Raw genomic sequence first — 26,107 nt, forward strand, 5'->3', positions numbered from 1 at the left:
TAACTACCACGTCTGTTGACTTTGAATACAATTGTGTTTTTTAAATTGGCTCATTTCTGTCATACTCTATAATCTCTACTGTTAGATGTACAGTCCTCCCTACACTAACTCCCCTATTGGGTAGCTGACAGCCCTGATTATTTCCTGTGAGATTTAATGGACCCAGTATGTCAAATGGTCAGAGTGCTAATGGTTTTAGTGGGGCTTATAAAGCTTGAGCCAAAGTGCACTGGTTTACTGTGGGTCAGAGACAGACACCAGATTTAATGGAGCATAGTCCCCTGTCCTTGTTGAAGTCGATCCTGACTGCAGTGGTCATGTGGTGTTTTGAATTGAATTGTGTAAACTATTATTCATGCTGAAACCAATAGGCAACCGGACAATATTACGGACAATTCAGAAAAGGACTATATGTATATATTAAAATTTAAATAAAGATGCAAGTCTTTTATTCTTTACCTGATAAACTGCCTTCCATTGGTGCTTTTGTAGTCTACCATTTTAACAGTGGTATAAGTTAACTAGTAGCTATGCTCATACATTTTATAATAGGCTACTTCTGTTAGCTTTAAATCTTAGTAATAGTATATTATCTGTTTTATTCTCAAGCATTTTGACTGTGCTCTTGAAATTACAACTATCAAGTCTGTGGTTATTTATGTTAGTAAAAAGAGTTGCATGTTTCTGCAGTTAAGTTAGATACACTGCCATTACACATCCATTAATTACAACTTCGTACAGCTTGTATTTAATACAGTAACAATATAATTAATTCTCAGTACATCACACTGAGACAAATTAGGTGCTAAAACATTGTTTTTAAAGACTTTTACAATACTTTTGCAATCGTTTATCAGTCTCATACCGAACTTCAAATCTGTCTAAAGCCTAATGGTATAACAACAACCTAGTATTTAGGTGCTGTTTATTTCCAAGACGCTACCATAAGGTGTTTGCATAATAACAACCGTGTGATGTCATGTAGATAATTGACAGTTGTGCAACATTACCTGCATAATTATTGGACGTCCTGGCAAGACATACACATTTGATATACGGCCACATCATCTTCTTTATCTATATAAATTGTTAAACTTCTATATTTCGTATTTATACTAATAACACAACCGCCTCTTCCGTATATATGAGGACTATCTTCATAGCGTGTTGTGGTGTCGTGGACAAACCATAGACTGTATGGGACCAGCCCATCAACTGGAAACATAATTGTGTACGCACCTGATTGGCTGACACATCTTTGCTGTGCGCTCATTGGCTACTGTCAAACTAAACGCGATGTGATTGGTCGAACTGCGAGAATAGGAAGTGTCGATCAGTAGTAGGGGCTTAACATGGACAGCTAAGTAGTATCTGGTTAATATAATTCAAAGGTTAAAGCTTTTGCGTGTCGCTATTAAACTCGGATGTTTTGGAGTACCGAGAGGTACTGGTCAACCATTTTTTTGAGACCGAGGAGTTGCGTCTCTTGCAAATATTGCGCTATTTGGTTGGTCGTTTGTGTGGCTGTGTTAGCTTGTTAGCTAGCTGACGTTAAACGTCATTCAGCCAGGTACTACTCTGCTAACGTAGCTTAGCTTGTTCTACAGCTACAGCAGCTAAAATTGAGCGTGTGTGTGAGTTTATTTATGCTACATATCGCAGTGTGACTCAACTGTAACCGAATGTTTGGCGATAGAAATAGCAGCAGCTACAGCTAGCAGATTGTTAGCTTGTCAACATCAACAACAATGGGCTATAAAAGGTGTCCCAAAAATGCAAGAACGATATATATTTGGACCATCCTGCTGATAGTCTTCGTCAAAGAAATAACAGCTGGTAAGTATGATATACAACTGGCTAATACCTGCGTCTGACGTTACGTTTCTGAAACCGTTGCAAGCTGTTATATATTTAGCTAACAGCTTTCATCTCAAGTTTACACTGTGTTTACTCCTCTGCCGTATTAATACCTTTCAGATGAAGAGCAGCATGGGAATGACGGACCAGAGCTAAAGGTACGCCATGAAGCCATTTGATGTTGGTCTTTGAGTTAAGAACCTGAGGACGAATGACTTGATATCTGTTAGAAATGTGCATGTGATGGGCAGCAGAGGGTTGTCATCTGCTACCAAACAAAAAGCTTATATTCTCTTGTACTTCTAAAAGAAATAGTGAGGAGACAACAGTGTTGCAGGATGATCCATAAAAATCACAAAGCCACATCTGTTTACAAATAATTCTGTTACATAGCCGTGCATAGCTTTTGCCTTATCCAATTGTATCCAACCTATTTTAATATGCAGTATGATTCTGTTACTTTACATTAACTTCTTGATCGTCCCTCCAGTCTTACCATGATCCGGAGTCTGAAGAGGAAGACGTCCGTTTGACCTCCGAAATCGTGGCCAGTGCCTCTGTGACCTCGGGTCATGAAGTCTCCCAGCCGGAGGAGGAGAAACAGTCACCGGCGGAGGGACTGGAGGGAGAGGAGAAGGAGGACCTGCCTGAGCAGCCTCCGCCAGTCCAAGAGAAACCTAAAGAGGGTAAGGTAACTCACATTCGAGCTCAAGCGGTGAGCCGTAAACACGAAAAAGAAATGCATGTTAACTTAGAGTAGGCCCTCGGGTACTTAAACACGTCTTATTGTTGTATTTGATGTCATGAATCGAGTTCTGCTCTGCGTTTTCTGGCCTGTATTTGTTGTCTTGGCTTGTGTATGTGTCTTCAAACGTCTGTGTGGGACAAAGATCATGAGCTGGTGGTAGCACACTGACTTTTGAGCAGAGTGGGTTTGATTGTCCAATCATAGCCAGAAATGGATGCAGTAGAGGAATAGCTAGAAACACTGGCTCAAGCAGTCGCCCTAAAATATCGTGATCATGATGAATGACAGCTGGTTATATCCGTTGTCTATCCTGTAAGGCTTCACATGGCTGTGTTAAGAAGTTTTGGTGAGCCACTGGGCATCGGATGATGACCTCGTAAGGAAGTGAGATCTGAGGTTGATGCAGTTTCAAATACAACGGCTGACAATCCTGAACCATTAAACCGCTTTCATGTTGGAAATTCTAGAGTTTAATTCCTTCTGAGTTACAATCACAGCTAAAGTCGGTGGCTTTACTGACTCCTCAATGCCGTGAGGTTTTCACATCTGTTTTTGAGAACGAAGACTGTCCGGTCTTATTTCGTGACTTTCGTTAAGTCTCGACATGTTGACCTGTTTTCAGTATTGCTGACTCCGAGCAAAGACGTTTGTGGTTTCAGGGCAGCGCTTAAACCCCCATGAGAAAAGAGCAGCTCCCTGCACCTGTGGCTCCTCTTGCAGCCGGTTACATCATATTACTTGGGGATTGTTAGTCATTTCCCTGCAGTATAACATTAAGTTTGTATGAAGATGGATTTTTACTAATTTTTATGTTTTTAAAAAAACAAAAGATTTGTATTTACAATCTCGACAAAATATCACGAACAGACACAAAATGGAGGAGAGAGAGTATATTGATGAGATGATACAGTAAAGGTTATGTTTCATAGCGTGTTTCTAAGAAGTTCATAAGCATGTTCCAAGCATGAAACATTATAAACGGTCATTAAAACACTGAAAAGCAGTGTAAGAAGTGAAATGCAGGGAATTGCTTAATATCCTTGAATATGGTTCAATTAAAGGCAGCAGCAAACAAAAGTCTTCAATCTTGATTTAAAGGAGCTGAGGGTCTCAGCAGACCTGCAGCTTTCTGGGACTTTGTTACAGATATTTGGAGCAGAACGGCTGCTGCTCATAACACATCTAGATAATCCTCCAACTAGTTATTTATCGCAAAGCAGGAAGCATTGCACACTTACCAGTGCGTCCCAGCATGAAAAGACGGTTTGTAGGAAATGAGCAAACCGCAGGACAAACTGGGAGATTTGCATGTAGCATTTCATTCATAACAGAAACTACCTTCGACCCCAAACAATGTGTGCTTCTTGGCATTTCCACAACAGATGTAACAAAGAACTCCTGCTCCCTGAATCATTCCAACATTTGCCAAGATTATTGTCCTCATACTCCTGCAAAAGCTCTGCGCAAAATCTTTTTACTGAATTACTTTATATCTCACACAGTTACAGGACTTGATTGACATTTCTATACAAGTTAGGGATGAATTCAGATCCTGCTCTCATGCAAGCTGGGAGGAGCAGTAGCCACCAGGTGATGCACACAAACTAGTGATGTAAACATATTGGCTACTGTACATTGTGAGATGGTGGCCATGTTGTGAGCTCGAGGCAGGGGCAATATCCTCCTTACATTCCTGATAATGCTAATTATTGTACATGTGTAAGAAAAGCATCACTCACAGTCAGTCTACCGATGTGTTTGCTGATTACATTTAACTAAATACCCCTCCGCTCACTCCTCCCTTTCCAAGACTGCCACTGACTGCAAAACCATAGTCACGCATTGTAACGCTGTTCACTTTGCTCGGAGTCCATCTTTACCGTAATAACGCTACATTAGGAGCCACTGAAGTCACACGGCGGGTGGCGGTGCCACGTTTTTACATTCAGCAGCTTTCGTAAACGGCAGTTTCATAAGCACGTTGGAGAGCTACGGTGGCCTTCAGGTAGTTCAGGCTCTTGCTTAAGCCGGTGTTTGGTTTGTCCGTTTCGGGCTACTGTAGAAACATGGCGGCTCCGTGAAGAGGACCTGCTCCCTATGTAGATATGAACGGCTCATTCTAAGTGTCTCTGCTCTATCCCACAAGGAGGTTTTTATACATTTTGCATTATTATTCCATATTCAGTTGTCTTTTTGTCTAATATCATAACTATATTTGTTATTACAGTTCCTGTGGTGAATGGAGGCACAGCCCATGGAGAGCCCTGCATCTTCCCCTTCCTCTTCCAGGGGAAGGAGTACTCGGACTGTACCACTGATGGACGGGGGGATGGACGGCTGTGGTGCGCCACAATCTATGACTACGACCAGGAGAAGAAGTGGGGTTTCTGTGAGAGTAAGTCTTCAACTCGGCTGTCAAAGCAAATGTGACAAATGTATAACTACTTTTGGTGTCCGGTTTTGAAGCTTGAATACAGATCTAATGTTCAGCTACTGATGATGGAAACCACCATGACAGCACATCACATTTTCATTTCAAGAATTACTTCCTCCCCTCTGCTGCCAAAGTTTTTGGTTTCCATCTGTATGTTCATTGGCTTCTCCTCCTCTTTCCCTTAGCGGAGGAGCAGGCACAGCAGAGGCTGCAGGCCGAGGAGGCTGAGGAGCAGTATCAGACGGTCCTGCGCATGCTCAATGCCACCACCAGGAGGACCCAGAGGAAAGAGTGAGTTTCTACCTGCCGATTTATTCCAGTGGTTTTCATCAACCTGCTTCATCATCCTATTATGTGGCCTGAAGCAGTCAACATAATCGGATTTGTAAATGTGGCTATGACTGTTTTACGTGTGCTTTATTACCACATGACTTGTATTAGCACATCCTTTATTTGCTTTAGATGTCATGTCACTACTGTTTGTTATGTGCACATCATTTTTATTCGTTATTCGTCTGTGTCAATCTGACTTCACTCACGGCACCTTTTTTTTTTTTTTTTTTTTGTTCAAACAAAACCACACTTTCAGATTGTACGAAAAGCTGCTGAAAGTAGCAGAGCAAGGCCACCAGAAAGCCATGGAGAAGGTGGCGTATGCCATGCTGTTTGGGGACTACATGAGCCAGAACGTGACCAAGGCCAAAGACATGTTTGAGAAGCTTGCCATTGAGGGCTCGCCTAAAGCTCAGACGGTAAAGAGCTCAACCGAAAATGTTAATGAGTCCCCGAAGTAAAGTGGAGAAAAGCCATTTGGATGAGAGATCTTATCGAGCTATTATTTGTGCTCGGAGAGTCAGTTGTGTAACGCTGTAATTGCTTTGTTTTCTTTTCTCGTAGGCTCTTGGCTTTCTGTACGCAGCAGGACTTGGAGTTAACTCGAGTCAGGCTAAGGTATTTCTTTATGTTCTGTACTGAATAAAATAATGTCTGTCTCTTTTTCCAACAATTGTTCCCATCTTACCTGCGTTCTGTGTTCGTCAGGCCCTGGTTTACTACACCTTTGGCGCACTGGGGGGAAACTCGGTTGCTCATATGATCCTGGTGAGTTGATTTGTCAGTAGAGCAGTTTGCAGTCCCGTTATTTCTTAACGTGCATTAAAACATTTCCTCTTGTTTCATTAGGGATACAGATACTGGGGCGGTGTGGGTGTTCCCCAGAGCTGTGAGTCAGCACTGACACACTACAGACTTGTTGCAAATCAAGGTGAGCATTCCTTTAATACGATATTCAAGTGTGAACTGTCTGGTTGTTCTTATGCAAATAACCTGATCAAAACTCTCTTTCTCTTCCATCTGGTTTCTTTTTTCTCCACTTTCCTCTCTGCCACCATCTTCCAGTGGCCAACGATGTGTCCCTGACCGGGGGCTCGGCGGTGCAGAGGATCAGGCTGCTGGATGAGGTGGAGAACCCGGGATCTACCAGTGGGATGCTGGAGGAGGACTTGATCCAGTACTATCAGTTTCTGGCTGAGAAAGGAGATGTTCAAGCTCAGGTAAACTAATGTCCTCCAAAGCAGCAGTTGACAATGGTCATAATCACAGTTTCTTGTGATTTGTCCAACACTATTCACTTTGTATGCAAATATCTACATTACTACATAATAGTAAATATGTGAAGTGAATAAGGTTCCTTGTCTCCGCTGATAGGTGGGATTAGGTCAGCTACACCTGCATGGAGGACGTGGAGTAGAACAGAATCATCAGGTGACTTTCTTCGTTCAAAGATGGATTTTTTTTCAGTATTTTTCCTTTTTGTTTTTGCACCATTAAATGTGTTTCTTATGCTCCTATCCAACAGAGGGCGTATGACTACTTCACCCAGGCGGCAAACGCAGGGAATACACACGCTATGGCTTTCCTCGGCAAGGTGGGTGAGACGCCTGTGGTGACCTTTGTCTCTCTATTAGCCTGTGGGAAAGAGATCTGTTTGTTTGTAATAGTCTGTTTTATTACACTGACAAGCTTGCTTGACATTGTCCCTGTTTCACTTCTCTATTTGTAAACATTATAAATATGTCGCCCGTACTGTGTGACAACTTGAGGGGGAAGCAGTCAGAGAGTTGGAGAGCTGTTCTAAATTGAATCCAAAATAAAAAAGGCCAAGTATTTGGCATTACTGTTCTAACCGAGGGCGGTGCGGTGCATTGATATTTTCGGCGGTGCATCAAGTTTTTGATTTCACTCCTTCTGTCCTTTAGATGTACTCAGAAGGCAGCGAGTATCTCCCTCAGAACAACGACACAGCCCTGCAGTACTTTAAGAAGGCCTCTGACTTGGTAAGGACGAAGCTGTCGCCTCATGTCTGTTATCGCTCTCTGAACTGGGTTTGTATGAGCATTCATCACATCAGTTATTCTTTTAAGAGAAAGCAGCAGTCCTAATACCTCTGGAGAGGAACAGCTGTTACTCTGCACACTTGTACCTCAGAGCTGACCTGCGTTATTTAGTTGTTGAGTTGCTTTGAAGCAGTGCTTTTCATTTACGTGTTGCTTGTTTTAATCCAGGGTAATCCAGTGGGACAGAGTGGCCTCGGCATGGCCTACCTATATGGGAGAGGTGTCCCAGTGGTAAGAAACCTTTACATATTTCTAACTATGTGTCTACATTTAAGATGCACTCTCTCAAAACTTTTAATTTCCAGCTTACTCTGTGGTGCAAATCTGGCAGTTTCAGATTCAGGCAAATAGGAATAATGTTAAAAAAAGGTGTTTGGTATGCAAGCCACCAGAGCGTCCCTCGGGCTGAAATCAGAGCGGCCGTTTGAAAGTTGTTTGATTTTGTGTCTTCAGAACTATGAGCTGGCACTGAAGTACTTCCAGAAGGCAGCGGAGCAGGGCTGGGTGGACGGACAGCTCCAGCTGGGCACCATGTACTACAGTGAGTGATGGAGCCGAGTCTGTGTGTCTGTGCATGGTGTGTGTTTGTGGTACACAGTGTGTCATGGCCTCCTGTCAGGTTTTTCCCTTTTCCTTGTTAACTATAATACTTCTTTTCGCCTCCATTTGATTGACTGCTTTTCTTTCTCTCCTTCCCGTCGTTCCTCAGATGGCATCGGTGTAAAGCGTGACTACAAGCAGGCGCTCAAATTCTTCAACCTGGCCTCACAAGCAGGCCACATCCTGGCCTTCTACAACTTGGCCCAGATGCATGCCACTGGTACCGGTGTGATGCGCTCCTGCCACACCGCTGTGGAGGTGAGGCACCCCGGAGCTGCAGCTCTAGTCTCTGTTGGGTTGTGACGTCATTATGTTTCACTGTTGCATACAGTAGACCCGGCTAATGGTGTGTGTCTGTATCTCGGTTGCAAGCTGTTCAAGAACGTGTGCGAACGCGGTCGCTGGTCGGAGCGACTCATGTCGGCCTACGGCAGCTTTAAGGAGGGCGAGTCTGATGCGGCGCTGGTCCAGTATCTGCTGCTGGCTGAGCAGGGCTACGAGGTGGCCCAGAGCAACGTGGCCTTCATCCTGGACCAGAGTAAGAGACACCGTGGCATCAGTATCATCAAGTGAAAAGCACATACGGTTAAAATGCAATTGCGTTGTATTATGCAAATGTCCCAAAGGTATTGACAAACCACCATCTTTGGGAGAAGCAACATTCTCCCCTTTTTGACTGTTTTCTTTGTACGGATTGTTACAAACAGAAGGAGCGAGGATCTTCACTGAGAATGAGACCTACCCTCGCGCTTTGCTCCACTGGACAAGAGCTGCAGCACAAGGTGAGTCCACACACACACTCTCTGTGATTGGTTTACACAAAGAAAAGCAGTTGAATGAGAGTTTATGCATATAATCATCATTTCCCAGGTTACACTGTGGCAAGGATCAAACTAGGGGACTACCACTTCTACGGCTACGGGACAGATGTGGACTACGAGACGGCCGTCATCCACTACCGACTGGCATCCGAGCAGCAGCACAGCGCCCAGGCCATGTTTAACCTGGGCTACATGCATGAGAAAGGCCTGGGCATCAAACAGGTGGGAAACACCAGCTTGCTTTTAATGCTTCACTCGTATCCACTCAGTCACATTGATTCATGCTGAGTGCCGTTAATGTATTCATTGGACTGAGATTTGTTTCATGTGCCACCGCAGGACATCCATCTAGCGAAGCGTTTCTACGACATGGCCGCTGAAGCCAGTCCGGATGCCCAGGTTCCAGTTTTCTTGGCCCTGTGCAAGCTGGGCCTGGTTTACACTCTGCAGTACCTGCAGGATTTTAATGTGAGTACATCATCTTACATTCTAAAGCTGGACCGGTGACAATTTGGCTTTTGAAATAGAAGGAATTGTAATTCAACCAAGTTAAGAAGCTACTTCATCAGAGGGAACTGAAATGAATCTTTTGTCTCCTGTCAGTTAAAGGAGCTGGTTACTCAGGTGGACCTGGACCAGCTGCTCGGCCCGGAGTGGGACCTCTACCTCATGACCGTCATCGCCCTGCTGCTCGGCACAGTCGTCGCCTACCGGCAGCGCCAGCACCAAATCATAGTTCCCCCTCGACCACCTGTCCCAGCTCCAGCGCCCCCACCCAGACCACCTCAGGAACAGTCGCAAGCCGAGGCCGAGCCCCAGGCTCAGGAAGAAACGCCGGCCCAGGGCCCGGCCCCGGCCCAGGAGGACGAGGAGGAGGAGGAGGAGCAGCAGTGAGAGGCGGCCAGACGGAGCGAGGGCAGTGAAAGACAGACAGGAGGCTCTGCCAGCCCGCCCCGCGGAGCAGCTGGTGCTTACTAGCTGAATACCTGCCAGTCTGAGCGCCTCTCTCACTCCACGCGCTAAAAGACGACTTAAGATGGCTGCTGAACTGTGCAGCCTGACGGACTCCCTTCCTCCATTTAAAATGCGCTGGTCCTGTGCTGAAGAGAGACAGTGGGGGGTGTTTATGGACAATGCTACAGATCAGAGCGTTGAGAGGCTAACACAGACTTGGGACCTGCTAGTCTGTGACTCAGGATACTGCCAGAAGCACCCGTGTCCTCACCGTGGAACAAAAAAAAAAACATCTTTTTGGTTTCCCCGATCAAAGGCAGACTAATCTAAAATGTGCATTAGTGTCTTCTTACTTTCCCTTTTTTGAGAACATCACACTCTGCCTCAATCCTAATTTAGAAAAATAACAGGCAGGAAAATGTGAATTCGAATCATTTTATTTGCTAGTTGGTAAAAAAAAAGAGTCATGTTTTTGCATGTTTTCTCTCATTTTGACTTTAATTTTAGGCCCTTTTTTCAGATAATTGACTGAACAAATTTTACATTCATTTTTGCATTAATTAGTTACTTGTTTGGGTGATATGTTGAGTCGGTACTTTTTCGTACCTGCGATTCACTGAGAGATTAATTCAACGTTAGTAACAGTGCTAAATCTGTCCTCACTTAGTACGAGAACAGGAAACCTGTTGAGCAGTTCACTATAACCAATAGAAAAGCTCTGCCGGATGCATCATTTAATCTTGAGCTCACACCTTGTTATGTTCTCAACACGGCAGACGCAAAGGATGAGAAGCTGCTGAAGTCACTAAGCTGTCAAAAAGAGTCCTCATCTGTGATGCACATCCTCAAAAAAATCATACAGACGCTTCTTTCACTCCCCGAGCACAAACAATCTAAAGAGAAGAACTGATGTGTACGATGTGTACAGTCCAGTGAAAGGACACGGAGAACAGATTTTGAAGATGTACTGTACGTTGGTGTGATGTGTTTCCATCGACGGGGGCTTTGGTTTCATTCTAGTGGTTGGTAGCTCAGTAGTTCATCCCACATCCGCCTTTCTCTCTTAGTTCATTAAGCCTCGAGTTAGCTGAGGCACAAATTGGAGCAGCCTTAAAGATAGCAGCGCCTCAAACTCTCGATTGTTTCTACATTACAGGAAGTGGATGAGTTGTGTGTGTGTGTGTGTGTGCGTGTGTGTGTTTGGTTATACAACTTCAGCTGTTGTGAGATTTCTTTTCGCCCCCTCACCAAAAGTCCTCGCTGGAGCTCTGCCAACACTTTTCAGCTAAGATGGACCTAAATCTGAGAAATGAGGCCACGGTGAGGCCATACAGTATTCATCAAAACTAAATTAGAAACCTTTTTTTTAAACACATGCATTTCTCTTTTTTTCTTTTCTCTCCTAAAGTCCATGTGTTCAGCTCCCACAGTATGTGCTTGTTGTTCTTGAGAATCTTGACGATTCGCCTGCATGAAGTGAAAAAGGACGATCAGAAACGACTCCAAACTGCATTCACACGTCGACACAACTCACAATCTGTCTAAAATGAAACGCTGGTCAAGAATGTCGAGAAGACTGCATTTTTACCATCGCAAATACAAGTTTATAAAGAAATTAATAAATGATATATGGATATTTACTGGTGGTTCTGAATGTTTTCTTCGTCGTGGTGTTATTTGTAACTTACGGACCTTGTAACGTAGACTATCTGAACTCTGCTATTGTTACGAGGTGTTGTGTTGCTGACGTTGATTGAATGGCTCTCACTGGACCTGCGGGTCGTCACCTGGCTTTAGGGGGGGGAGAGAGACAAAGTGACCGTGCTGTAAAGCCGAGCATCACATTGTGCAGGCTGCAGGGGCGACCCATTGACCGGCCCCGCACGCACTACTATGGAGCGGCTTTGGATCGCTGTGGCAACATGTCTGCTCACGTCCTGCTCTGTCAAAGGTAAGTGCTAGAACCAGCACACGTGAGGCTGTGTGCCTGTAGTTACTGTCACAGCAGCCTCTGAAACGGGGCCTGTTTTAGACAGATTGTTTATGGTGGGCATAATATCAGGATATGATGACAAAAAGCATGTATATAATTGAATTTTTAAAGCCTATTATTTTGCTCTGAATGTCGTTTGTATCGAATAACACATGCTAAGAAGTGTCTTTTTGGGCCAATTGAAAAGTTTCAGGTGGACACTTTAGTAATAATCCTCTTGAAGGCAACAGCTGGTGGTGGGAGTATGAGGAGGGGATACGACACTACAGCAAGGAGGCTCTCAACAAGGTACTGTGTACACCCGGCTTCAGCACTGAACATTAAAATACTGTCATTGTTAGACACAAGATAATATTTAAAAATAAAAAAAAGAAACCTCTTGATTTAAATATTGCTCATTTAAACAAGCAGACTTTGACCAAAATGAAAACTACAAAAACAACACGAGTATATAACAATAAATAACCTACTTTTAAAATAAGAGGCAGGTTACCACGGGACGACAACTGATCCTAGTACAGCACACAGACCATCATGGGTATGTGCACAATAAGCAAAGCTATGTCAGACTAAAGGGTCAATGAGTGAAAAGGACAACAAGATGTATAAAGAGAGATTAACTGCCTCATGGGACACATTCCATCTGTACCTGAAAATAATGGATTTAACATGTTTAGTCCCGACAGTGATGAGGTGTCTCTCTCTCTCTCTCTTCTTTCTCAGGAGTTTCCGGAGAAAACTCGCCCGGTGAGCTTCAAACATCCTGTGTTCCAGTGTCCAGACATGAGTCCTTCTCCCTCTGTCCCCTCCTCAGGTCTGTCAAGGTAGCGTCCATCACACATCTCTCACCCGAGTGTTGGAACTGTAGAGTATTCTAACGTATTCTCTTTCATCTCCATCTCTCCTTTCACCCTTTGGTGTAGTTGAATTTGTGAAGGCGGCAGATATTAAAGTCATCGCTGCTTTGGGGGATTCACTGACAGTAGGTGCTATTTTCTTATTCTTCAGTTGTAGGCCTAATGGTGATATAGTATAATAGATATGCAATTAAAATCCAGATGACTACATGTTGTTGAGACAATAGTCTAACCAGATTACTTGTTATTACTGTTCTCAGGTAGTTTTGGGGGCTTTTTAAAAGCAAAAAATCCCTATTATAACATACAAGACCTCCTTAAAATGCAGTAGACAGTAACAGAAATGCATTGGTTGTACAATCACCTCCTCAAAACAAACACATAAGATTTCTTAATTTTAGATTTTGTCCTGATCATATTTTCCTCAGATGTTGTGTCGTTCCTTTTCAGACGGCCATCGGCGCCAACGCCACCACTGTCCTCGGGATTCCCATTGAGTTTCGTCACGTGTCGTGGAGGTGACAGAGACCGCGTGTGAAATCTGTAATGGATCTCTTGCACGGATAATAACCTTGCTGTAGAGGTCCTGCATGTAGCCAGCATGTGATATCATAAATATTCATGTGCATACCTTCGTTATGTTTCAAAATGATGTCCAATCTTCAAACGTGTTTTGATGTGTGAGATGGAATTTGTTCATCAGACTCTTTGAGATGATTGGATTTTCATTTTTTTAATAAACATAATTAGATTTGGTACTAATTTGACATCTCTCCGTCTTGCAGCATCGGAGGCTATGGGTCATTTCAGCATGTCATTACTTTGGCAAGTAAGATGTTTTAATCGCCGATGATATCTCATTATTGTGTTGCATTATGTTCCATATAAACCTCGCTCGGCTGAAGAAAACTAAAAACACAGTACATCATCTTTTCACTGTGATTTGTAGACATCATCAAGCTGTTCAATCCCAACCTGCTTGGCGCTGCTCCCGGCAAGACGGTTCACGGGATGCAGTCCCATATCAGTGAAACGGGCTTCAACCTGGCTGTGACTGGACACAACACCTTGTAATGACTCAACAGTGTGACACAAACAGTTTTAAGTGTTATTAGTTATTTATCGCGATGCGTCTAAAGACCTACGTTGTTGTTCGGCCTTTCTAGCAACCTCCCCAGCCAGACGAGACATTTGATCGACACACTGAGAGGTTATGAGGTACAGATCTGGTTATTGAAGCTCAACAGAAGGAAAACTGAGATATCCTGCATTAAGATGCTGTACCTGAACCTGTTTGTATGCACCACATTTTGACTCTTTGTTGTCTCTCTCTTTAGGGTCTGAACTTTGAAGAAGACTGGAAGCTTTTGACCATTCTCATGGGCATGAATGACATCTGTGATTACTGCAAAGATAAGGTCTGACTTTTTTTTCTTTCTTCAAATCTTTTTTTGCAGAACTACAAATATGTCACTAATCTCTGCAGAGTGTCCGTCTTCTCTCTAGGCTCTATTTTCAGTGGATAACTTCATTCACTATATCACCGTCTCCTTGGAAATGCTCATGAATGAGGTAAAGGGGGGGAAAAGGAAACAAAGCGTATTTGGTATTAGTGAGGTTTCAGTGTGGTGCTGGAATTCACCGCAGCCCTCTCCATGTTGTGCTTCAGGTTCCTCGTATGATCGTTAACATCGTTCAGGTACTTCCCATGCAGACTCTGAGGGAGGTGCAGAAGCCCACCCCGGGGTGCCTGCTCCAAAGGTGAGCAGCTCATTCTGAACATTAACGTTTATGTGAGCCTTAAAGTTCCCCCTCCGCTCAATGTTATGTGATTCGTTTATTGTTATGTGATGTTTCACCGTCGCTCTGCGGAGTTTGATACAAAGAGGCCGTTTTCACATTCGTCTGATGCTTCTTTTGGTTTTCACTCTGATGTAGATCGTTCTGCTCGTGCCTGATCGAGCCAGTAGCCAGGTCCCCCGAGCTTCAAGAGCTGGTCGAAGTCAATCTGGACTTCCAGGTACAGTTTATACTTCTCAATTTATAGAATGTGCTTATCATCCATAACGGGAAACCTTTTAATGCATCTTCTAATCAAACATAATGTACAAAGTGGCACATGGACCCAAAACAGTTCATGTTGGTTTAATGACTCTCTGTAAGTAATTTGCATGATTGCTATACATTGATTTTTACTTCCGGTCCACAGAAAAGACTTGAGTCGCTGCTGTACAGCGATCGCTTCTTCAGGGACGACTTCGCCGTCGTTCTTCAGCCCTTTCTGAAACACGCTGACCCTCCCCGCCTCCCGGTAATCTAGTCTCACTCCAAAGGCAATAACAATATCAGCGTGGCAGAGGTGTCTGCTCTCGGGAGATGAATCAGTGTGAAACATTGCACAGTAACGATTGAATCATTAAGGTCCTGAGTGTGACAGCTTGTAGCTTTTGGCTTTGCTGACACCGGGCCCGAAAATGTGAGAGAAGTCACGTTTCGCCAACAAGACGCTCCATCAGTAAATCTACACCCGTGTATGTTTGTTTGTTTTTCTTCTCCCTGAGCAGAATGGGAAGATCGATATGACCTTCTTCACTCACGACTGCTTCCACTTCACCATCAAGGGGCACGAGGAGCTGGCCAAGGGACTGTGGAACAACATGGTGAACACTGAGTCCCACTTGTATTAAATGGAACAGGAGGTCAAGGGTCAACAGTCAGCCCCACTGCCGTGTAGACGGTCACACAATGACGCAGTGTAATGAGTAATCTAGTAGGAAGAAGCTGTAGATCACAAGCGTAGGAACATGAAGGACAGTCTTTTTTTTTAATCAGTATTTTTTAAATAAGCTCTATATATGCAAAAATGTTTTTCCACAAATTAATTATTCCTCGTCTGTCTTCTGCTCACAGTTTCAGCCTGAGGGGGGAAAGATGATTGTGAGCAGCTTCTCTGACCCCATCAGTCTCATCTGTCCACCCAGGGTAAGGCCTCTAAAGGACAATGGTGTTAACACACCAGAGCAACAGTTACCTGAGTCTTTACGTTTCAGGAGTTTTTGATAAACCGCTAAACTAAACAAGAAGAAACTAACCGTCACTTTTGACAATAAACTACAGCTATAGCTGCAAGGACTTGATTCTACTAATTTCCGTGCAGAATTAAAACTTTTTCCAGAAGTTTGAAACCTTCTTAAGATAGATACTTTGTTCCATCACCCAATGATGTGTAACTAAAGAACAGTATGATCATTGATATTCATTAAGATGCACCGCTCAAGTTGATTATAACATCCCATATTCTCCATGTCTCTCTCCTCTGTAGGAACACCCGTATATCTTCACCCGACCGATAGCAGCCAAGTCAGGTCAGCCTCCGCGGCAGTCTGACGCTCTGTCACAGGCAGCCGTCTTCCTGCTGCTCCTGCTTCTTGTGGGTTTGGCTTGTCTCGGACTTATGTAGCTTTCACATGGATGCTCTGGTTTACAAGCGTGCCTCTGCTTTCATGGGTTTCTGTTGAGGTGATACGGTGGATCTCCTGCAAAGGGAAGCCTGTGAGACACTGAAACTGTGGCCCCAAAAAGCAGGATACAGGAAGTGACTGTGGTTTTAAGGTCTCGAACCCCGTAAATAATGTGACGGGGAATCCTGCAGCCTGAATATTTCCTCTTTAGAGGCAGTTGGAGGTGCTTGTTGCTGAGAAGCTTTCTTTGAATGAAACGATTTCTGCTCGTAGCAGAAAGTTTTCTATTTTGCTTTTAAATTTGACTTCTATTATAATGTAAATTGCAGATTTTGTAAGAAGCCAAGCATGAAGTAACACTTTTGTGTCATCCACACATAAAACATTAAACTAATCTGACTTTGCCCAAAACTGAAGTGAATGTCTCTTAAGTGTTTCTGAACCCTTTTCTTTATTTCAACTTTTCTAATATTAACAAAGTGCTTTATGTTCAGTGTTGTCAGGCGGACTTTAGAAAGATTGTCACAAATCCCATCAATCACAGCATTTAAATAGATTTACATGGGAGGCTGACGGAGCTCAAATTCTCCCTTCCAGCAACATGCAGCGTGCATGCACAAGTCACACAGAGGCCCCAATCAGCTCAGTGGTAAAGATGTAAAGATGTGAAGGGATTTGTCAAATGTAAATGTTGCCAGAAAGCTGTAGCTTTTCAAACCAGAGACGGTTTAGTCACACGTCTGTTCCTCAGATCTCCAGGCTGCTGCTGGCCCACTTTCACCTCTCCGTCCTCCGGGAGCTGCGTTATTATGCGCTGAGCACTAGAAGAGACAAAGTAACCCACCGCACTGAACAAACACTCTGAATATCGTAAAAGGCTACCGGATGGTCTTGTTAAGAGTGTACAGTACACTGTGTATTGACTCTGTTTAATTAGTACAATTACGAGGGCAGGTGGAGGCTATATTAAGCGCAGCTCAGGTTACTTTGACTTGAGCTCTTGAAAGGAAATGAAAACCATTCCGTGTGTACTCGGCATGGGAGGGTCGAGTTATGGCAGAGTGGGATGGTTGTCCAGGTAAACATGCCTTACATAATGCTGGCAAAACCATTTGGACTTTGAATGGGAGTTTTTAACGTGTTTATTCAGTGAACACTTAACCTGGATGTGGAAACACTCTAGGATCTGAAATATACATTTCCCGTATCCCCCGTTTTCTACCGTTTCTCTTGGATGTTACTGCTGAATTTCAATGAGTCCTCGTAGCCGTTGGATGTCATAATGACCTTATTATTGCATTCAACGAAAACCCCTCTTCATGTTTAAACAAAGCCGTCGCCGGTTTATGCGGGACAAACATGGAGCTGACGCAAATGGGCCTTTTATTGTGTCTCTGAAAGCACAATGAGGTCTTTGGGATCTCGGTGGACGGTGCAGTAGGACATTTGAAACGGCAAACAGTCCAACCCACATCTCGGAAACCTCTTTGTCTGCTGTTTTTGGCTCGTGTACATCTGAGCCCTTATGAGGTGGAAGAGAGCAAACTAATTTAAGGATGTTACATAGGTTGGTTGTATTCACAATGAGTTTGTTAATAGACACACGTTCATATGATGACACTATAAAACATACAAGTTCTGCATCCTGTGTTTTATTTCAGTTTAATGAAATTACTGTAGGCCCTTTGGTGACACTATAACCGGTTCCAACCCACTCTTTACTACATGATAAAATAATGCAGAATCTTTCATACATTTATTTATATTTCCTCCAAATCAGGTGGAATCCGTCTCTGGATCCAGTTGTACAGAAAAAGAGCATTTCAGATGCAAACATCTATATTTGCTGTCTGACCCAGCAGTCAAAATATTCAATTGTAATGATGACAAGTCCCGATCTGATTACTGACACAAAATCCATACCCATTGCTTTCTATTTCTCATTTTATTACAGTAATGTGTCCTTGAACATGTCTGATCATTCTGCCCTGATTTGTCAATCGGCACCTTGTTTGATGTTTTTGGTTTTACTGCACCATTCTCCCCTGTACTACACACTAATTAAAAGGATCAAATAAAAGATACTCAAATGCCATCCAATAGCTTCTAAATGCAACACAAACAAAGTATTTTGGATCGTGCAGCATTTTGATTTTAGCAAGTTGAATAAATAAATGTATGAAATAATTGTGAATTAATATGCAACATCAATTAGGTGTTAATGAATCCCATAAAATCACAGGGATTTGGTCATTTATTAATGGTGAGTGACAGGAAATCATGTCACATCCTACATTAATTCATGCGTTACTTAACCATGTTTTGTACCCTTAGTATATAAAGGCATTTGCAATTTTAATCTACACATCTTTAATGGTCCAGTAATGGATTGTCCAGAAGGAATCTACCAATAACCGCTTTTAAAATGCTCATGTCAGTGACCAAACATCTGGGAGTGCTCTACATCACATATCAGATACATTTATTAAGTATTTATCAACTCATATTTATAGTTATTAGCTATATAGTTATTCCTATCCCATCTAGTCTTCAATAAGAAAGGATAAATGCTGCTTTGTCTTAATAAAATCCATTCAAGCCACCTGATCAGAGTATAGCACAATAACAGCCATGACGGCAATCATTATAAATAAACCGTCACCCAGCAACACATTCAGTCAAGAAAGAGACACGATCAGCAAATACAGTGTGACGGTGGAGCTTTGTCCTGGACGGGAACGCAACATAATGGAGACAAAGACGTGAAATCTGTGCATCTGTATTCAAAATCAGACACTTGTTTGATCGGATTTAAGGCGGATTTTCCACTTATACAAATGTATTTTCAGTATCTTTTATGTCACTGCAGAACAGACCCAAAGCCAAGAGATCAAAGGATTTGTAATAAAAATACAATCCCTGAATCTACTCCATAGTGGTGCACGTGAATACTTCCATAGTGTACTCTAACCCGATACACGCCCTGACAACCATCGAGGTGTAATCAGGTACGAGAGTAACAATTTGCCTCAGGATGATGTCACTTCCTTTCTCCACATCTTCCTATAAAAGCGGCCGCTGTTGCGGCTCGGCGTCGGTGGAGAGACCGGAGAGGACGGAGGCTGCCGGGATCACCGATGCTGCTGCAAGACATTTAGCTCTCCAGAAATACCGAAAGGCGACTAAGTTTAGTTCAGGATGCGTCCGTGAATCCATCGACTGTCTCCAAAAAAAAGGGTGAAAATCACACCTTCTGATATAAGCTTCGCTATCTTTCTATTGCTGGAGAGCTTTATTGCGCGTCGTTGCCGAACATGATCGGGAGAGGACTCTTCGTTTTGACAGTACTGTCTAACTGCGGTAAGGAAACCCTCGTGGAAGTTGAGTGACACCATGTTATAGGTAGAGTTTTGTGGAGAGAAACCTGCGTTAGAGATGCGACTGCCTGGGTTCAGCACCAAGGACAGCGGCACACACGTCTTTAATTGCGGCGGAAGAATTCACCTGCGCCTTTTGGCACATTTAGTCCCCTGATGAAACGGCCGGTGTTTTGGTGACAGTGAGAATAACACGACCTCTTCGGGGATTAGGAACACAATGATCATGATAGGATGATGCGTCTTTTCTTGCTTTTCTTGCAGTTCTGTCATTGCCAGTGACTCCCAGTCAGCTGGAGAATGAGGACGTGAAGGTAAAGCTTTTGTCATTATTATCACCATTTGCACTATATTTGTATTATTATTATTGTAAAAGTAGCAGTAGTATACAATAACCTGCTACTAAACCAAATGCTTCTTCGTTACAGTGTGACTAGTCCTTCTACTTGCAACACTGAAAAGGCAGGCAGTGGTTATAAATACTCATCACTTGAGTACCTTCTCTACTGCAGGGCAATCTCAATATACGACCTTGTTCAAATCAATTCTGAGAGCAACGGCGCCTTTACCTCCAGGATTTGGTAATGCCAGATCCATTTCACATAGAGAGAGAGAGAGAGAGGGAGAGAGAGGGAGAGAGGAGAATGTGAAGGGGAGATGTGGGTGATGTGTGAAAGTGGGATAGGAGTTGTGAAAATAGACTGAGTAACACTCAAAGATCTGGCTGTCGTAACGCTTTGAAAACAGATGAAAAAATGAGTGAACAATCCTCAGGCACGTGGCTTGACATTGAAAGCACAATGGGAGTTGAAATGATTTTGATCTCTCGTCTTGAGAGTTTCGCATCTTTTGAATTAGCGGGCGAGTTAGCACAAGAGCAGCATTCAAAGAGAAGCAGATGAATTTTAATTCTCTCAAGCTGTGTAGATTCACCAAGGACGTTTGTCTTACCAGAACATCCTTCATCTACAGTAGCATCACCTGCGTACAGAATATCACTGACTCATCAAAGTGGACAATTCATACAATTTTCATGACAACATTATTGGATGTCATAGGCACAATCCAAGAAAATATGAGAATTTCAGTCATTTTTGTGCACTTTGTGTGTCTGCAGGTGATGAAATGCATTGTGGAGGCGCTGGCAGATGTGCTGTCGAGGCCCCGCCCCTTGCCTGTCAGTGAGGAGTGTTTGGTCACACTGAAGACAGGTGAGTCAGTCTCTATTTTTTGTTGGAATACCTCAATTTCGATTGTGTTAACGTGATTTGGGGTATGAGTATATGGCCCCAAAATTGGCCTTTATTAAAATACACAAAGCTCAAATAGAAAATACTTACAAAACACACATTCCTTTGTCACTGAGCATCTTATGTTCCTGGTTATTTAGGATTGTATTTATGAATGTGGTTAATATTAGCAAATAGTTTTAGAATGTGGCAGTGGTGGGATCTTAAGATATCATCTTAAGAGGCCTGGTTGTTGACCGAGAAGTAACTTAAATGTTCAAATGTTTCCTTTTGCACCTTTCTCAATATTTTCCATTAATCTTTAAATTAAACTTATTAACTTCTAACGAAGGTCGAGCACTGGAAGGACAGAAAACTGAGAAGGTTTTCTTAATGTTGTCTCACCTAAAACGTAACATTGTATCACTGTGAGAAAAGAAAACTTTAAAGCCAATATCTAGTCTCGTATTACAACATTGATAGTATATATATATATATATTGTATTACTCAGTCTGGATGTTTTGAAGTAGTTGCATGAGGTACTCATCCAGTCAGTGTATTGCCTACAGTAGCTGGTGGTCAGAACGCCCCCAGGAGCAAATCAGTGCACTGCTGTCAGCAAAACATATTTCAGCCACCTTTAAAAAAAAGAAAAAATCAATATTTGTTTGAGTGAACACTATATGTAGAATATTTTTCACTGCTTTACCCTTGCAGTCAGACAGCCCTCTCCAACCGGACACAAAGCTGCTGTCTGTGCTCTAATCAAAGGCTCTAATGTATTATAGTGTTGATTAATTGATCAATACTAAATATGCAATCATTTAAAAAATTCTGCAACCTACAAGGATTGCAGTGAATGCTTCTTCTTTATAGTTGTTTAATCAGATCGAAAAATGAGGTTGTTCAGCTTTACTTTGACCATATTTTCATCATCATCATCATCATCATCATCATCATCATCATCATCATCATCATCATCATCGTGGAGACTGAAACAAATCAGGCATCGCTGGAGGAGCCAATACGTAGTCTCCTTTTTTATCGAGCGCATGATGCTCACATCATAAGGTTAATATTGATGCGATGGCTGCCGAGTAAAAAAAAAAAAACCTGCTGTTATATGCAGCGAGGTCACGAGCACCGAGTAAAGAATATTCAGTTACACAACCAGTGTATTACACGCTGTCCTCGTTGAAAAAAATCTAAATCAATCGGAGCATTACTCGCCGAGCGTTTGTTACAGAGAGAGAGAGAGAGAAGAACTGTACACCACCGGAGGGATGTTAAGAGAGGAGAGGCAGAGAACAGAGGAGTCAAAGTCAAAGAAAGGAAGAAAGAGTGCAGACTGATATCAGAGCACAGTACAGTAGTTGTCTCTGGTGTGCTTGCTGCGTTACAGTATGCAGTGCCGTTTGTGGGTCAGCAGAAAGCCCAGTGCTCACTGCTGCTCTAATTCTCTGGGGGAGTCTCTGTGGGCCAAATGATTAATTGTACTCTTGCTTTGAAAGCAGTAAATTTCAGGGCTATTAACTCTGACGAACCGCTGAAGCAAATGTGCTGAGTCCTTTGAAAAAGTGAAGGGGGCAAAGACATATACCTGTGTTTCACCCTCTGTTTCTGCCCGTTTGTCTGTTCTTTTCTTTTGTTCTTGAGACGTTTATCCACTAATTTGCTTCATTTGAATGTGTGTGTTTCCCAGATGACAGGCTGGTTTCTATCCTGCGCCATCACAACTTTCTGAAGGTGCTGCAGGACATCGCTGTTGAAGGTGAGTCACGGGTCACACACAGCTGATGTCTGTTTGGGTGCTGGGCGCGCTTGTTTACATGTGAAAAGCTTGCCCGACTCATTTTTGATTGCAGGTCGTCAGGAGAGAGCTCAGCAGCAGAGAGACGCTGGTGCGCCTGAACCAACCACACAAACTCCTCACGCTGCAGATGATGATGTCGCTGGTGAGATTCATACTTTTCTGCATCGTTATGCTGTTTACTTCTTCTCACAGTTCAACGACATTCAGTCGCTTTCGATTTGAGGAAAATCTACGTCAGATAGCTTTACCTGCTTTTCTTAGTTATGGTGCAAATAACAGCTGTTGATAAATCTTTCAATTATTTTCTCGGTTAATCTATGAAATATACTCTTCAAGTTTTTTATCTGAACAAGATTTAGTTTATAATAAGACAAAACAAAGAAAAGTAGCAAACATTTATATTTGAGAGGCTGGAACCATCAAATATTTGGCATTTGTGATTAAAAACGATACTTAAAACAATATAAATTAACTTAATAATCAGCTTATTGGTTCAGTTCTAATATAAGTACCTCCTTTCTGTTGAGTCCCTTTGAGGCTTTGGTGAGAAAGTTACAAAGCCAGACACATGTAAGCATCACATGGTGCACAATTTTATTACTAAAATCTGAGATTATGACCCACTCCGTTCAGCAAAAACACACAAATCCAGTCACGGCACTAAATGACCCCATCAATAAACTGTTGTGCTTTTGTGTGAGCACCTTATTTTAACATCACAGGAAAATCAATGCTCTCGAGTAAATTAAATTCCTACCCCTCCTGGGTTTCAGATCGATCCATGTTGGAAGCTTTAGGAGGCCCAGGTGAACGATCCATCCTGTCCCAGAAGAGAAGGACAGGAAATGGAGACGGAGAGGAAGAAAAGGATGACAGCCTGGGAGATGGAGAGTCACAAGATGACGACGACGTTGTTGAAGAGGTGAAGGAGAAGAGGGAACACGACGAGAGTCCAGGAAGCCACATGTCTGCGCCTGTGGATGAGCAGAGTGAGGGCAAGGCTGCAAAGAGGGAGGAAGAAGAAGAAGACGAAGATTATGAAGAGAAGAGAGTTCATTCAGAGGAGGAAAACGTGATCAAGGATAAGAAAGGCAAGTAGATATCCTCTTTCTTTATGCATGCCTATTTCTCATCGCAATTCATCTTAGTTACAATTTTTAAAACGCAAAAAGGGAAAATAAAAATAGAAAGAAACTAATAACATTACAGCAAAACATGCATTATTCAGAATTACAGCTTGATGTTGTAAGTGCCCGGTCAAGTCAAATGTATTCTAATTCAAGAAATAAATGACACCCAAGCTAATTCAAATATATGTATTAAAGCCGACCAAAGATACGGAGAGTGCAGAGCTTTGCAGATGAAATCCGCTGCCGCCACAGGACTGGCTGATTGATGGAAGTGCTTCCATCTACATGATGAAATCAGCCCCCTGACAGGGGAGCGGGGACAGCATGGCTGGCACACTGACAGCACACCAACCGAAGTGATTAAATGTCTCCATGTCCCAGAATTCAAATGAGCTGGTGTGCATGATTAGAGCTATCCTTAGATCAAGACTGCAATCAAGATTTCGCTTTTTTTTTTAACAGAGAGAGTATTTTTCTCTGCGCTAAAAAAGGCAAAGAACTATGAAATACCTATTCTATAAAAGGGATGCTTCGCCAAGTCATCTGAATGCTACAGTCACGCTGTTGGTTCCCATAAAGCACAGCTAGCAGTACTGGGTGCAAAGCTGCCAGCTGGCAAGAAATGTTTCATTACAATAAGTGGAATCTTGCTAATGATGGAGAGTTTCTGGCTCGGTAGGTGTTTCAGTAAAAAAAACACATAAATATCTTCTTCTTCATTCTTTATTTTTCCACATTCCCAGGTGCTGGATCTGGTGAAAAGAGAGATGCACCCAGAATCAAATCAAAAGAGACGACGTTTGCTGAAGAAGATGAGGAGGAGAAAGACAAGAGATCTGCACATTTCTCACACAGCCCTAAACAAGAGGTGGAAGAGGAGGATGAAGGAGAGACGAAGAGAGAGAGTAAGGTGAGCCATAAGCGATGGAGCAAGAGGGGCAAGGCGTTGCAGATGAAGAAGAAAGCGGAGGCGCGGCAGGAAGTGCCACACCACTCGAAAGAGGCCACAGAGGAAGAGATGAAGAAGAGACACGCGCAGAGGAGTCCAGAGGAGAAGGAGCTGCAGATGATCGCTCGGGGGGGACCAGAGGAGAGCAGGGGGTCGGAGGAAGAGGGGAGCACCGGCCCAAAGTCAGAGGTGAGCTGAGAATAGAAAGTTAGTTCGCTTTCTACCTGCAAGTTAGATGAGACGATTGATACCAATTGTGTCAGCGAGTGATCTCAATCTTGTCACGTAGCTTTTGTCAAGAAAGCGAATAAATGTATTTCCCAAGTCGTATATTCCTTTAAATAATGACATCATGCATTGTGTTATTTTCTACATAACAAGGCTAACCGGTACCTGTTGTACCGCTGAGCTGTCAGGTTCACTAGCTCAAGCCCCAAAACTGAAAAGGTTTCTGTGTTTCTACCTTAAAATAATAATGAAGCCGTATCCTTCCTGCAGCCTGAATCCCATAAAGATAGAACATGTCCCCTGCACAGAGGAAGCTATTGAGACTGTGGTAGCCTTAATGGCCACAAACTGTTACATGTTTGATGTAACCGTGAGGCTGGTCATGACGTCTTGCTAACAGCCAAAACATCAATGCACGGGAGGTGATTGTGTCCAGATATTTTTAGCTTGTTCATATATATATATTTATGATTGTTTGCACTCTAAGTGTTTGTTCTCCTCTCATTATATTTGCAGGAGCCAGAGATTGAAAGCCTGGCAGCCATTGAGTCAGAGCTCGAAAACGTTGCCCAGAAACTCCACGAGATGCGGCGAGGCTGAGAGAGAGAGATTGGTAAAAGAAAAAAAAAAAAAATAAGTTGACACTGCAGCCTCCTCTGCCTCCTCCGCCTTACCAGCTGCCTGGTATCCACAGATAAAGCGTTTCCACGAGATATTATCTTTCGCTATTTTATCCAGAAGATGCCCACTGCTGCAGCCTCCCTTGTGACATCCTGTCCCTCACATAGATTAGCATACAGTAGATGCACATTGCAGCTATAGACATGCATCCTAAAAACAAACAAATGCACAAGTTCAGTTCATTCAAACTCATGCATATGATATTCCGAACACACAGTAGGGCCCCGTCAAGCAAAACCTTCATGTCAGTGAAGGTTGACAGCTTGTTTTTTTTTCATTTTTCATCTTTCTCTTTCTGCAAATGTATCTCGCCTGCTTTTCAAATTATTTGAACTTGTTGATTTATGTGAACGGCTGAGGCAGATCCAGGAACACACACACACACACACCAACAAGGTGAGGTTTTACAGTAGCGGCATGTATACATGTACAAAGCTCTTGCTGCTTGCTTACTTCTGGGGAAGCAGTAGAAGAAGACGTAGATGCTTACTTATAATAGATACAGTTGACTCAAATCTAGCCAAGGCAATAAGTGAACATTTTTAGCAGATTAATGAACTGTAATTCATTTATGTAAG

At 42.9% G+C, this 26,107-nt stretch overlaps 3 protein-coding genes across 3 annotated transcripts; all 3 read left to right on the forward strand.

The window, feature by feature from the left end:
• The first annotated feature begins 1,349 nt into the window (after window positions 1-1,349).
• Window positions 1,350-11,444, forward strand: LOC306711174 (protein sel-1 homolog 1-like). Its single transcript, XM_079179984.1, has 21 exons — window positions 1,350-1,836; window positions 1,978-2,015; window positions 2,348-2,543; window positions 4,833-5,000; window positions 5,225-5,330; window positions 5,629-5,791; window positions 5,937-5,990; window positions 6,081-6,140; window positions 6,222-6,303; window positions 6,438-6,592; window positions 6,747-6,803; window positions 6,898-6,966; window positions 7,298-7,375; window positions 7,604-7,666; window positions 7,889-7,976; window positions 8,145-8,293; window positions 8,408-8,573; window positions 8,743-8,817; window positions 8,906-9,078; window positions 9,196-9,324; window positions 9,460-11,444. The coding sequence occupies exons 1-21, from the start codon at window positions 1,749-1,751 to the stop codon at window positions 9,748-9,750; spliced, it is 2,448 nt and encodes an 815-aa protein (XP_079036110.1). The 5' UTR covers window positions 1,350-1,748; the 3' UTR covers window positions 9,751-11,444.
• A 3,765-nt stretch (window positions 11,445-15,209) lies between these two features.
• LOC306711714 (phospholipase B1, membrane-associated-like) lies at window positions 15,210-16,120 on the forward strand (the record flags this gene model as incomplete). Its single annotated transcript, XM_079180730.1, has 3 exons — window positions 15,210-15,320; window positions 15,571-15,642; window positions 15,983-16,120. Exons 1-3 carry the CDS (start codon window positions 15,240-15,242, stop codon window positions 16,118-16,120), a joined length of 291 nt encoding a protein of 96 aa, XP_079036856.1. The 5' UTR covers window positions 15,210-15,239.
• A 3,315-nt stretch (window positions 16,121-19,435) lies between these two features.
• On the forward strand, window positions 19,436-26,107 carry chga (chromogranin A; the record flags this gene model as incomplete). Its single annotated transcript, XM_079179969.1, has 8 exons — window positions 19,436-19,481; window positions 19,763-19,812; window positions 20,616-20,709; window positions 22,431-22,499; window positions 22,594-22,683; window positions 23,315-23,632; window positions 24,415-24,809; window positions 25,365-26,107. The coding sequence occupies 8 exons, from the start codon at window positions 19,436-19,438 to the stop codon at window positions 25,446-25,448; spliced, it is 1,146 nt and encodes a 381-aa protein (XP_079036095.1). The 3' UTR covers window positions 25,449-26,107.

Source organism: Pholis gunnellus, assembly GCF_910591455.1.
Source record: "Pholis gunnellus genome assembly, chromosome: 19".
NCBI lineage: Eukaryota > Metazoa > Chordata > Actinopteri > Perciformes > Pholidae > Pholis > Pholis gunnellus.

What these genes read in the sequence shown, in the direction of transcription:
- LOC306711174 (XM_079179984.1), top strand. Translation starts at nt 1,749, where the DNA reads ATGGGCTATAAAAGGTGTCCCAAAAATGCAAGAACGATATATATTTGG. An exon ending in CAGACTTGTTGCAAATCAAG is followed by an intron (nt 6,304 to 6,437) that starts GTGAGCATTCCT and finishes ACCATCTTCCAG; the next exon opens with TGGCCAACGATGTGTCCCTG. An exon ending in CCTGCCACACCGCTGTGGAG is followed by an intron (nt 8,294 to 8,407) that starts GTGAGGCACCCC and finishes CTCGGTTGCAAG; the next exon opens with CTGTTCAAGAACGTGTGCGA.